At 33.9% G+C, this 13,787-nt stretch overlaps 2 protein-coding genes across 5 annotated transcripts in view; one reads left to right on the top strand and one right to left on the bottom strand.

The window, feature by feature from the left end:
- The window catches only part of LOC145297531 (small ribosomal subunit protein eS21-like), a 52,296-nt gene extending 45,156 nt beyond the window's left edge, over positions 1 to 7,140 (bottom strand). Inside the window, exon 1 of the mRNA XM_080143478.1 lies at positions 7,106 to 7,140. Coding sequence (XP_079999604.1) covers positions 7,106 to 7,125 — 20 coding nt within the window. The 5' untranslated portion in view covers positions 7,126 to 7,140. The remainder of the gene's footprint in view (positions 1 to 7,105) is intronic.
- LOC145297519 (uncharacterized) overlaps positions 3,115 to 13,787 on the top strand; it is a 283,825-nt gene continuing 273,152 nt past the window's right edge. For 2 of the 4 annotated variants that reach the window (XM_080143462.1, XM_080143442.1), the window contains exon 1: positions 13,354 to 13,491. In XM_080143462.1, coding sequence (XP_079999588.1) covers positions 13,486 to 13,491 — 6 coding nt within the window. In that variant the 5' untranslated portion in view covers positions 13,354 to 13,485. Of the gene's footprint in view, positions 3,742 to 13,353; positions 13,492 to 13,787 lie in introns of those variants that run through there. The other 2 variants (XM_080143452.1, XM_080143432.1) reach the window with 2 other exon arrangements.

Here is a 13,787-nt window from a genome sequence, read left to right as displayed (position 1 = left end):
AACGCCCTTGTATTTGATGCCCAAGTGGTTCTATCTTGGGTTTTAAACAGAAAAAGAACTAAAAAAAATATTTTTGTGGAAAACCATGTACTGGACATTAAAAAAATGCTAGATAATTTCAATCTAGAATTTAAAATTCTCCCTCAGTTCAAATATGTTGCTTCTTCCGAAAACCCTGCAGATTTGTTAACTAGAGGCCTTACTACCTCTAAGTTCGGACAATTATTCAATTTTTGGGTACACAGTGCCGATTGGTTAAATCAACATACTATCGACTGGCCCATGTCTTAATGACATGAACAAAAAATCATATCATGTATGTTCTCTGATGGTGCCTGTACTGACGAGAACCACTTACCCATAAATATCACTGAATTTTCTTCTTTGACCAGGGTGATTAATGTCCTCAAAAAGGTATTAAGGTTGTGATAAATTGAAGCACCGAAACACAAATACCAATCATAGAGCTAAATTATTGCTCTTTTCTTATATGAAGAGGGAAGAATTTCCTATGAATTGGAATACTTGAGCCAACCCAATAAGGCTGTTCCTCCAAAAGTACCTGCTCTTGGTTCATTTATGGTTTGGTGCAAACAAAGGGCCATATTCAGAATTCTAACATCCATCCCTTTGATGTTAAATTCCCATACTTCTAGGGAAACATCATGCTTTGACCGAATTAGTAATCAAAGAGACACATTTAAAGTATTGCCATCTAGGAACCAATTCAACTCTCTCAACGTTGAGGTTATCTGGATTATGGATTCTCCAGGGGAGGCAATCAGTGAAGAAAATTCTACACAATTGCATTATTTGTAAAAAAAATTAATTCGATGCCATATAAAGCCCCCTTAGGTCCTCAACTGTCCACTCATTGGGCAAATTTTGTTCACCCAACAAGTGAGTGTTGACTTTACAGGTCATTTTTTGGTAACGCACAATGACAAAGACGTGAAAATGTATGCGTTGTTGTTCATCTGCATGAGTCTGCATGCCGTACGTCTGGAGTTTTTACTCGATATGAGCACTAGATCTTTTATGCTAGCATTTATTAGGTTTACCAGTCTGCTTGGTGTTTCTACACGTTTATCGAGATAATGCAAAGACCTTCTTGGCATTTGGTAGCTTGTTATCCGAAATATTCATTTCGGATGAATTTAAAGAAAATTTCAGGTCGACTTACATCAGTCATCTCACCATTCCTCTTTATTTGTCTTGGCAAGGAGGAGAGAATGATAAAAACAGTCAAACAATGTTTGAAGAAATTAATAGGTAGAAAAAGAAAGTCTGCTATTTTGACTTCTTAACTATCTTTTCTGATGTGGAAAAAGTGATCAATGATCGACTGCTTACTTATATTACTGCTTCTGAAGGGGGTCTTCATATTTTAACTCCTAATTATTTTCTACAAACTGGTTATAATCCTCGTTTGTTAATAAATAATTACGGATCGGACGATTTGTGTCCTGATCCTCCCAGTTGTGCCAAACTTTTGCTATCCCTGGAATTGAGACATAGATATATTGAAAAATTTGGAAAAATATGGCACAGCAATTACTTGTCCTTGTAGAAAGATTGATGCCAATATAATGGGCAATCGCCCTCAGAAGATGTTGGTGGGAGAAATCGTGCTAATTAAATTTCCAAATGAAACCCAACCCTTTTGGAGTCTAGGCAAAGTACTTGGACTGTTGCAGACCAGGATATAAATATGCTAACTCGCTACAAAAGGAAATAATGAAACAAATGGAATGAAGGAAACAAAAACTCAGTTGCTGGATAATATAAACGTGTCAATTTTTTTCTGTTGAAAAATGAATGTTTTAGAAGTAACACGTGTTCATGTCCGCACGGGTGTCACCATCGTTTGTTGCGGGACTGGTGGTATAGAAAGAAAAGGAAATGCGTGTTCATCTCACGTTCGGATCACCAACGTTTGTTCACGCGTGGCAAGAAAAGGAAATGGAGTAGAGAAAGGAGAAATGGCAGTCCGGCATGTAGAAAGAGAAAGAGAGAGAGAGGGGGGTGACATCAGTAAAGTTGTGCGCATATGGCGGTACTTGTTCACGTGGAAATGTCTTCAGGCCATTAGCTGTGGACGCGGAAAAAAAAGTGAGAAAGTCAATCCAGTTCATGGAGAGAGAAAGCGTATAAAGTGTACGTACTGTTAGCTTTTGCCGCACATAGTAGCAGGTGGTGTGAGACGCGCGGGCTGCAAGAGAGGCAGTTGGTCCGCTGACCACTCGGCTCGAAAGGCGAGTCGGAAAAGGGGCAGGAAACAGCTTGTCTCTTGCTTTTATAGTTGTTTACGGTGGTCTTTTGCGCATGTGTGGATTTCCTTTGAAAGGGGAAGTGATGTTGCCCATGTGTGCGTACGTGTGCGCGTATGTGAGTACATGTGTGTACGTTAGCATGTGTGTGTGTATACACATGAATGTGAGTGTATATACACGAACGTGAATATATGTACGTGTGTGGACATGCGCGTGTATGTTTGTGTGTGTGTGTATGTATATTACAAGAAATATGGCTTGAGATGTGAACGCTTGTTTTTTAATGAGACTAGAAAAGGCTCGCGCAAGACTCATCAATGGCCTGTGTATTAAAGGACGGTTGCAAACAGGTTCATTTTTTAAAACATTTAAAGGCCTCTTCTTTGCCGTCTTCTACAGAATTTATGGAAGAAGATGGTCTCTTCTTCTGTCCGACTTGTTCCATCACAAATGACGGATCATCTCCTATGGAATGCTGTGATGCCTGTGACAGTTGGTATCATTTTGACTGTGTTGGGGTGAGTCAATAGGATACTTTCGGGGAATGGAATTGTCCGAATTGTTCAGAAAAAGTAAATCACTAAACTCCTTTCATTCTCTCTTTAAATTCAGTATTTATTAAGTTGTCATTTGATTTGCGTTCAAGTTATCGTTCTCCTTATCATGAATATATTGGTCATCTAGAAAAACTAGATTCATTGGTTATAAATTCATTTACCATGAGCAGACAAAGTCACATATAGTTACTTAAAAATAAACCCACCGCAGAAAGATGCGACATAGAAGTCGGAAAGCGGGACCAAAGAGCCAGCGCCCCTGAAGAGGAGGAGCACTCTGGCCTGTATAAGATGTCTGGTCAGCCCCGTCGACATTCCCTCTTAGAGAGGCGTCAGGCGATTAGCAATAAACCAACTCCCTTCTCAAAGAGTGAGAAGGCAAAGCTTGGGGGTGAGGGAGTCGAACCTCCTAGAACTGTACAAGACCAGCAGCATAATGCAATCAACACAGTAAGAGGAAATCAGTACCGTTGTCGACTGCACGGAGAGTAAATGTCAAAATGATAATTTCGATGATAGCGGTATTGTAGAACAGAACAATCATTAGTAGAAGTACTAATACTAATATTAGTCCACTATTATTACTACTGCTACCCGATTAACTACCGTTAAGAAAAGCTGAAGCAGTAGTAGTACCCATATTTCAAGTTCACGTCGCCTTGTTGTAATGGATACATGTCGGTCACTAAGCTTCTCCCTTTACTTCTTTAATGCTACGAGGCGATACATTTAAAAGGTGATCATTTCCTCCCCTTGGGCACCTGTGCTGTGCTGGTGTGCAAAGAAGAAGGGGACAAAAAAAGGGGGATTTTCTTCATAATAAGTGACTCTATTTTTTTTACGCGTTTTCTTTTTTAGCGGACAATCATCATTGCTTTAATGTCTTTTCGTACAACGAGATGTCCTTAAAGGTAAACACAATATTTTCATTTTTAATTAATCTTTATCTTAATAAACTAATCATGTAAGATTTCGTGCGTTTCTCGCCTATGTGTAACTTTGATGTTTATTATTACTATTATTATTTAATCGAATATTTATTTTTAAAAAAATGGAATAAGGGAAAACTAAAACGATTTGTGTTCTATTAAAAAAAAATGTAAATATAATCATATTTTAAAGCACTTTACCGGAGAAATACCGGTTAGATTGCAGCTTGCAAAAAAGTCACCTGAAATTATGGGGGGGGGGGATTAATAATGATAAATGAATAAAATAAAAACACAGGATGAAATTTACAATTTGTTTGGCAGAGTGGAAATGCTTCGTCGTTTCACGAGATTCGTGTGTGCATTTTTAGGCCGTATTCTTTCATTTAAGAAAACATTATTAAATATAACCGAGTTCCTTTGCTTGATTATACCGCTTTTTTTTTCTTTTAATTTTATCACAAAAATGGTTAGAAACATCGTTTAATATTAACGGTAATTGTGGTATAGTAGACCAATATAAGACCTACCTTTAAAAACTTGTTTTCTGGTGTGCTGAAAACGAATATCAATTACCACATTAACAAAGCAAAAAAAAAAAAATTGTATTATGTTTAACAATGTGTGCTTATATTTTAAACATTTATGCCGACTACGCAGAAATGTTTGCGTTTCATTTTCGAGGAGAAATCAACAGGCTAAAAAAATGTGTGTGTATATAAACTTAGCGACACCTGTCGCTTTTAAAACTAAAAACTGCTGCAACGTTTACGTTAAGATTTTTCGTTCAATTTCATTTTATGTTGCTTTGCGAATGGTTCCATTCATAAAATTGTTGATATCTACGCATCACATTGACCCAACCAACCACCACCATCATCAAATCCGATTCTTGAATTTCGAGATTTAACGCGACAAGCTCTCTGCCGTCAAGTCAATCGAATAACACTACAGCAATAAAAGGTTTCTGGTGGATTCGATGGAAGCAGAATTAAAATTAAATGCCGTTTTATTATTATTAGTTTTTCAATAGCAAAGTGACAGAATTTAGGTGGGGAGTGTTGCTACCATAACGCGTAGCAAGAAAAAAAAAAGTCAATGTTTATCTTTTAGAGTGTGGAAGACTGGGAGAAAAAAATATCTTGTCGATTTCATGATTTTTTTCTTTTTTTTTTTTTAGTTAAGATCGATAGCTAGACTTTTTTTTTTTTTTTTGACAAGAGTCAATAAAACAAAACGAAACATTGTATAACAGATGTTGATAAAGGCAAGAAGTAACTCTTCTCTTCTACCTACCTGGATAAGTGTTTTTATTTTAACGTTTTAAAGCGTTTATTTACTTCAAAACAAAAGTAGTGTCAAGTCTGAGCGAATAAGAAAAAATAAATAAATAAAATAAAAATGACAGTTACCTTATAGTCATGTCGACTCGATAATCGCTGAAAAATTGAAACTTAGAGCATTGCATTTTATACGATTAGTGACATTTATTGAATGTGTTTCTAACAGTATTTTTTTTTGTTTGTTTTAATTTTCGATTAATCTCAGTTATTATCGAGGATCCAAATGGCTGTAATGAAATCGCCATTCAATATTTTGTTCTAACTCAAACTTGACACTACTTTTTGTTTCGAACGCACGCACTACTAGACCAACACCACACACAAACGTATCCATGTAAGTAGAAGAGTTAATAACTCTGAGTTACTTATCTTGCCTTTGCTAACATTTATTTGTTGTATATTTATTTTTGGTGCTTATTCAAATTGGCACTTATGGCGAAAATTAAAGAAAATACAGAAAAGTATGTATAATGTACATACTCGTTATAGAACGAAGATGTCGTATTCTAAGAAATTACGTAATTTGGTGAAGTTTTTGAAGTAGTTTTTTTCTTTTATTAAAAAAAAAAAAATTAAATTTTACGCCGAAGCAAGCGAGTCGTGTTTTCGTCGGGCATAATGAAATCCGTTAAAATAAGGAGACAACTCAAATCGAAGTGTTGAGGTAAAAAATCAACCTTCTGTGCAATACTGTTGATTTTTTTTTTTTTTTTTTTAGTTAAAAAAAAAACGGCACTTCTACACTATCAGAACGAAATTTTGAAAATCGTAATACTGAATTACACATGAAAACAATGGTATCTACACATTCCTCGTATTTTTAAGATGACTAAAAAAATTACGAAAATCGATAATGTAGAAAATTATTTATTATAGAAAATAGAATTTGAAGAAAACGATTGTATTTGCTTATGTAAAACAAAAACACAGGAGAGCTCAAAAGAGAGGTAATTTTCCGTTTCAATTTAAACAAGTTGGCCGCAATTTTCCACCTGCTAACATGGTTAATGTTTTTTTTTTTGTTTTTTTAAATAATTCAGTAATATTCAGGTAATTTCAACTACATAATTTGGAAGCTAACATTGTAATTTATTTGGGAATTGACACACACACAAAATAAATCGGTAGAAACCATTTTTTTTTTAAATCTAAAATCTCCATTTATCGGCTACAAAATTTCGTTCTAATAGTGTAGAAGCGCAAAAAACAAACAAAAAAAAAAACTGATCGATTTCCGTAACTTTTGGAATATGATATATTCGTTTTGTAACGAGTACATACATCATACCGACTTTTCTGTATTTTCTTCACTTTCAAGCACCACGATAATTGTTTTTATTTCGCTAGCCATTATCGAGTAGAAATGTCCATATACTTAGTTATTTATGATCGTTTATAGTAAGGATTGAACCTTCAACCACCAGACTGTCAATTATAACGGAATTCCTTGTTCCTATTTACTTGCCTCCCCACGGGGGCAATATTAGACACAAGAGCAGTTTTCAATGTGAAGAAAATCTAGCTCCCCAAAAAGAGCACTTAGAAGAAAAAGAAAATTTGCCTCAATCTAGAAGGATTTCTCATTTACTGACTGACGACAGAGTAGACTAAGTGTACTGTAGCAGCACCAGCTAACAGATACTAAACTTTGTCCCCAGGGGGGGGGTTGTAAAATACGCTTAAATATATTTTAATTCATGCAGATTTCGTATTTATTATTACAGAGCTAATTCTCTATTGAATGTTATATATATGCATATTAGTACGGATTTCAAAAGTTAAAAAAAAAAAAAAATGGCTTGCGTGCCCGCCCCAGCAGCTAGAATCGAAACCAAAATATTTAGCGCCCCAGACGCATTCCTTACCATTTGAGCTATCGACATATAGATAAGAAAGAGTTCAAATTAAATTAAACCACTTCAAGCTATGAATGAATTTGCGCATGCGGTGAAGTAAGAAATATGTCTGCTAGTTGATACTAACATTTTGTCATTTCTACTTACTGGCATATTTCTGTTCGCATTATTCATAAATCCAAACAAAGATTTTACTCGTCAAAACCATCCTTGGTGTATGATTACTATTTCCTATTAACTTCAAGGTTATGTGACAGGTAGTTTAGGAATTTATCGGTTAGATATTTTCACATACACACATAGAACCATCTCTAAATAAAGATTAATGTAGGTACTGCCGTCCCTTCGACTTCCGGAAAGATAATAAAAAAATATAGCCAACATTGTATCCTGACTTCTGTCATTCTTTTTACTAATCTTTTAACTATCGTCAAACGCTAACATTACATTCCCTACTATTTGAGCTTTCGACAGAGATAAAGATTTAAAATTAAACCACTTCAAGCTATGAATGAAGTTACGAATGTGCAAAAGTAATAGAAATATGACAGCAAGTTGAAACTAATATTTTGCATTTCAACTTGCTGATATATTTCTCTACATGTTATTCATCCATCTAAAAGATTTTACTCTGTTAGAAATCATCCTTGATTTATGATTACTATTTCCTTTTAATTTCAGTGTTATGTAACCAGTAATTTAAGAGTTTATCGGTTAAATAGTTACATGCGCGCGCACACGCACACATCTACGGTTTCATTTATATAGAAGATTTAAGTAAAACAAACAAACAAAAAAAGCAGTTTGATTTGACTGTATACCAATGCCGTCATTTGAAAACTTCGCATATTAGTTTAATCTCTCAAATAAAAATAATACATGATCATTTTTCTGTAATTTTTGGTATACGTTAATATTTTTTAACAAGTATTTTATAAAGTTTTCCTATCATATTATTTTAAAGTCATATTTCACAAACGAGTTTACATACACAAGCACTTTGTTTTAGAGTATGAGGTTAGTTTCACATAAATTTAAAGTAAAATGATCCCACTTTCTGACCAGATGGCGTTTTAAGGACATATGACCGTTTTTGTTTTTATCTTGGCCATTTTCTTAATTTCTTAAATCAATTGTGGGTGTGTGCATTGTATTTTATTTTATACTAAATAAAGGAATTACGTGAAATTAACTTAGGTATAAAGTCTGAATAGTTTGGAGGGAGGGTGGGTCGATGGTCATACAATTCTGCCAAACCATGTTGGGCTTAACCTACACTAGACACTCTCACCAAAATACCGCATTCACTCTGTGTTAAGCGATTAGTTTAAGTGATAAAAGCAATGGTAACCACTTACTAAACATTGAATCAGTGGAGCTGCGCAGCAAATGTGCTTTAAGTAAATTTAAACCAATCAATATGAATAGTGTAAAGTGAAAATTGATTAAACTGGTCAATAAAGTTTAGTCACAAAATAGAACATCAACAATTAAAAAAACAATGAATTTGTTTTTGTTTTTTTTTGTTTATAAAACGTGCGTATATATGTATATACATGCATAAAATATATATGTATGTATGTATGTGTGTGTGTGTATATATAATATATATATATATATATTAGTGTTGGGATGATTAATCGGAAAAATCAGAACTTTTGATGGTATCGGAATTGGAATAATTTGTGCCTATTTTTCGATGCCTAAAATGATTATTTTAATTGTCTTTTTTATTGGAGTTTGTTTAAAGCAAAATCTTCCACTGCTGGTAGTAGTAATGATAAAATAATCAATATTTATTAATTTTAAATTACCAGTAAAACTAAAATCTATAGATCACCCCCCCCCCTCCAAGTGTCTTTTTACATTTGAGAAAATATATGCACATTTAACATGTGTTTTTATGGTAATCGGGGGAAAAATAACAACTCTATAATTGAAATTTTAGAGATTTCTAAGGAATCGGAATCCGTAATTGTATCGGAATTGGGGAAAAATATTGGAATCGTCCCATCACTAATATATATATATATATATATATAATTTATTCAATAAAGGACACCAAATAGTAATTGATAAAATGCCCTTTTTCAAAACCAATATACATGGAAGTTTCATGGAATGTCCTACTGGCTTGGCAGACTGAAAGCAGGCTCAAGGCGTTTCTATGGATAATTGCTATGTAAAGCCTGTGAGGTGGTTCATAGCTTTGGTAGTGTACATCTTGATGCAATTGTGAGTATAGCCAAGAACTACACCGATATTTAATGACTCGTTACTGTTTGAATGAAGCAATAAAATGAAGAATATACATACAGGCATGCATAATAAAATGGAAAATAAATGAAACGTTGAAATAATGAACGAGTCCCCACGTAACAAGTGTTACCTAAAACATAAACAATTTTTTGAATGAAAAATGTAGAAATGCTAAATTTTATAAGAAAACATTTGCATATAAGAATTTAAAAATTACTTTCAGATTAGTAAATTTTCACAATACAGCTCGTGTTTCGGTAAAGAAGTTGAGTGAATTTGAGTATTAGGCAGCGTAGCATTGTGTATGTGTGTGAGTTAAAGCTGGTATGTAAATCACTGGGTTTTTTCAACTTGCCACACCAGGGCCCCAAAAGGACACAGGAGGTAGTTTGTAGAGAATACATTCTTGGATCTCCTTTTGCTCAGCCAGCTGGTAGAAGCTCGTCACCTTATAGAAGTTTCCAATTTTGCCCAGCTTATTACTTTTATAATTATGAATCAACATTGTGTGAATATGTGTGTGTTTGAGTGTGACATTGTGTACAAGGTGTTTTAAATAAGTTTCCAAACTTTTTTTGTACAGGCAATTAAAATTGTCATAGACTCTTGAAAATTCAATGTTATTGCTATACGTCTTATGAGATGACTGACCAATTTTTATGATTTCAGGTTTAAATGAATAGCTACAGCAGGAATTGGAATACACTCTACTAAAGCCTGATTGTCACAGCTGGTGATTTTCAAAAATGCAATCTGGACGTGAGGACACTTTAGAAGAACGATAAGCAATAAAATTCTGTTTTCTACTTGAAAAAATATGCCACAGAAACGTATAGGATACTTCAGACTTCTTTTAGACCATCTTGCATGAATCGAGCATCAGTTTTTGTAGTGGCATAAGAGATTCAAGGAAGGCAGAAAGTATGTGATGGATGACGAGACGTGTGGAAGGAGTAAAGAAATCAGAACACCTGAGTTGATTGGCCAAATAAAGAATTTCATGGATAAGGACCGTTGTGTGTCTATAGAGACAATAAGTGCACAGTTTGATGTCAGTGTGGGAACTGTACATACAATTATTTGTGAGGAACTGAAGATGCGGAACATTTGCATGAAGTTTGTCCCAAGGATGCTCAGAGAAGATCAGAAAGAACAACATTGTCATGAGTATCAAGACAGTTCCTCACCCTCCCTATACTCCGAACCTTGCTCCCTGTGACTTTGGTTATTCCCTTAGAGGCTGTCGTTATGAGACAATTGAGGAGATAAAAGAGGCTGTGACAAGAGTCATTGACATGCTCACACAAGAGGACATCCATGGAGCATTCCAGAAGTTGTTGGAACGGTACAGCAAATGCATTGCAGTTGGAGGAGATTACTTTGAAGGGGATTAAGTTTTATGTGTGTACTATCAATGAAAGTGCCCATACAAAAAATGTCTGGAAACTTATTTAAGGCACCTTGTATGTGCATACGTTATCTTTGTTCTTGCTAGTGCGTATACTTGTGTCAGTGAGAAATAAAGCTGGAGTCACTGGATCCTTTTGCCTTGTCATTCAGGCCAAAGGCCAGGGTGGGATTTCAGTAGACCATCTGGTTCCTTCGTACATGTGCGGCTGGTAAAGTCTTAATAGCTTTTGCTGTTTATCTGCTCACTTTATAGGAGTTTCCAACTTTGCACTGGTTTATTACGTTCACATATAAGTGTTACTTTTTTTGGGAAGGAGTTGAAATATTTAAATTGGCTCAAAATGTTTTTGAGTTCACATGTTCATGTTAAAACTTACTAGTGACGAAAAAAAGCGAATTCCAATGAAGCAGAGAAGGAAAAAATGTAAGCAATTATAAGCATTGCATTTTAGTTTTTGTAGAGATCACTTCGCGACTCAGTGTTCGTAAGGATCACTTGGCAATTTAGTCACAAGCTAAGTCAATGCAATAAAATATAACACTACTTTAAATTCTGGACATAACATTCAGTGATCCTTTGCTTTTCGCCTCACATTTTTCTTCCAATAATGAACAATCAAGCGATGATTTTTTTTTCTTTTTTAGCAAGTGTCAAATCTATTTTTACACAAATAGATCTTGATTGGATTACATTGCGCCAAACATCTTTTTATTTTATTTTTTTAATGTAACTAGATTTAAATGATTAAAAGGTTAATTTGTAGATTAACATCATCCCCTGACACCCCCACCTTAAAGAGACTCTACTTTTTAAGTAACTATATGTGATCACTCTGAAACACTTGACAAAAAACAAGAAACGTTACTTACTCTATCACTAACCTGAGGTACAAAATACAAGCCTCCCCTCCTAGAAAAAAAAAAAAAAGAAAACCTTTCCTAAATCCCACCACTAACCTTAAGTCCGAGTGGTAAAGCCCCTCCTTTTTAACCCTGCTAGTTAGCATCCGAATAGTAAGACCCTACTCGTCGCCAAAAGTCTTTTAACCTTACCTCTAACCCTAAAACCGAATAGCAAGGCAGAGGAAAATCAAATTTTAATGGGATCGATTGCATTCTGCCATCTTGTCTATTTCGTGGACGAGAAGGGGGTGCCTTTAAGCGAAAAAAGGATTAACAAAGGGCAAAATAAAAATGGGGATTGAAGAAGAACGAAGAAACTCTGTAAAATAAGTGAAAAAAAAAAAAAATTATCTTTGTATTTTTTCTGCCCATGTTTCAAAATCTCATCAAATTTTGATAAACTAGCGGTGAAGGAGTTATTTCCCTTGAGGCCCTTCTCGTCTGCGAAATAGGCACGATGGCAAGATACGATCGATCTCATTAACATTTGATTTTCCTCTATAAAAAAACTACTTCATCAAATTTAGTGAACTTTTTTATGAGAACTTAATTCCATAACGGGTACGTACAATATAATTTTTTTTTTTTTTTCAATATTTTCAGTTTTTAATGTCTTGATTGAACTAAACAAGTAGTACCGATTTCCCCCCCCCACTAGGAGTAAAATTGATTTCTTAGTTCAAAAGAAATACTTTCATTTTCATTGCCCGACCCTTCCCCTTTTTATTTATATGTCGGCCATCTTTATTTTTGTGTTCGATATTTTTTTTTTTCTACGTTTTCAGTATCCGATTAAACGTGTTTTAGATGTTTTAAATGTTATTTTTATAATTTTTGTATAGCTGTAGAGGAACACCCTTGGTTAAATTACCCGCCTCTAAAATGAGATTCTACTTTTTAGGCGATTGCGTGAACACTTAAAAATAATTAGAAATAATAATGGGGGATCAGTTTTTCATCCAAATTTAACGGAAAATAATCACCCATTTCTTGGCAATTCTCGAATCGGATAGCATTTAAAAGCAGTTGCAGGTATATAAATATTTAAAAAAAAAAAAAAAAAAAAAAAAAAATTAAATGTTCTAAACGTGGTCATCAACATAAAAAGAAACGAAGCGAACTTAACTTTATTCCAAAACTCCGCTAAAGTTCTTTCTACTTTTTCAGCATCTAAATGTAAAATGTAGACATATAAAAATAAAAAAGATGATTATCTAATAAATAAATAAATTAACGATTTAACTAAAAGAAAGAGAAAAAAAATAACAGTGTTTACAACCGAAAGTTTGTTTGTGACCTAAAAGGTCAAATGCGTTTCGAATAAATTTTTACCTTACCTAAGTGTAAGGTGATGAATATCTAACTTAAATTTACGGGCATCTTATGGGACAGCTGAAGTATGGAAGACTAAAAGTACTAAAATCTGATACTCTTGTCAATAATAAAATCATATTCCAAACAATACTGGAACACTATTAATTAATGTATACAGTTTTCAAATAATGAACCCAATTTCGAAGATAAATTTAATGATGCTTTGCCGTTTTTATATGAATATTAACTTGACTATTAGTTTTGTTTATTTCACTATAAACACTCCATAGAAAATTGTTGGCTATCATTTTAACTTCCGTTTTGATTCTGAATTTTAGAATTTGATAGAAATTAATAGGAATAAAATCCTGAATTAAAAAAAAAATCTTTTAGGTCAGACACCTTAAATAAGGACGATTTTGCTATTTATTTCTGAAAAAGATTTATTTGTAATTGTTTTTCTCTTGTTTTCTTTTTTCGTCATAGTGCATACATTGACAGCTGTGCGTGTATATCACTAGTGTACGGATCAGTTTTAGCGGCATCCATTCACTCTCGTCCTGTCATTTCCAAAACTGTAAACAGTTTATTTAAAAAAAAAAAAAAAGTTACCATTCAAAAGAAAGGGGAAAATAATCATCATGTTCGTAAGTACAATTGGCAGCACTTTCCAAGTATAATTCCACATAGTATCCTGATAAAAAAAAAAAAAAAAGCTTTTTCGTGCTGTTTCCCCTTTATTTGTGTTACCCCCTTTCCCAGCAGCGTCCATGTCACAATCCAGAATCTTATATTTACGTTTCCCTTTAATTCTTGAAAACGACACTTTTTGCAAATATTATTTTGTTGATATTTAAAGAATATTAATTTAATATTATTTTAACATTATTCTTTTTGATGGTGGATAATTTACTATGGCGTAGTTGTTGTGTTAATATGAATG

The sequence above is a fragment of the Euprymna scolopes genome, chromosome 2, assembly GCF_053919585.1.
Source record: "Euprymna scolopes isolate OS-2025 chromosome 2, ASM5391958v1, whole genome shotgun sequence".
Taxonomy (NCBI): domain Eukaryota; kingdom Metazoa; phylum Mollusca; class Cephalopoda; order Sepiida; family Sepiolidae; genus Euprymna; species Euprymna scolopes.
This window is presented reverse-complemented; position numbering and strand designations above follow the sequence as displayed.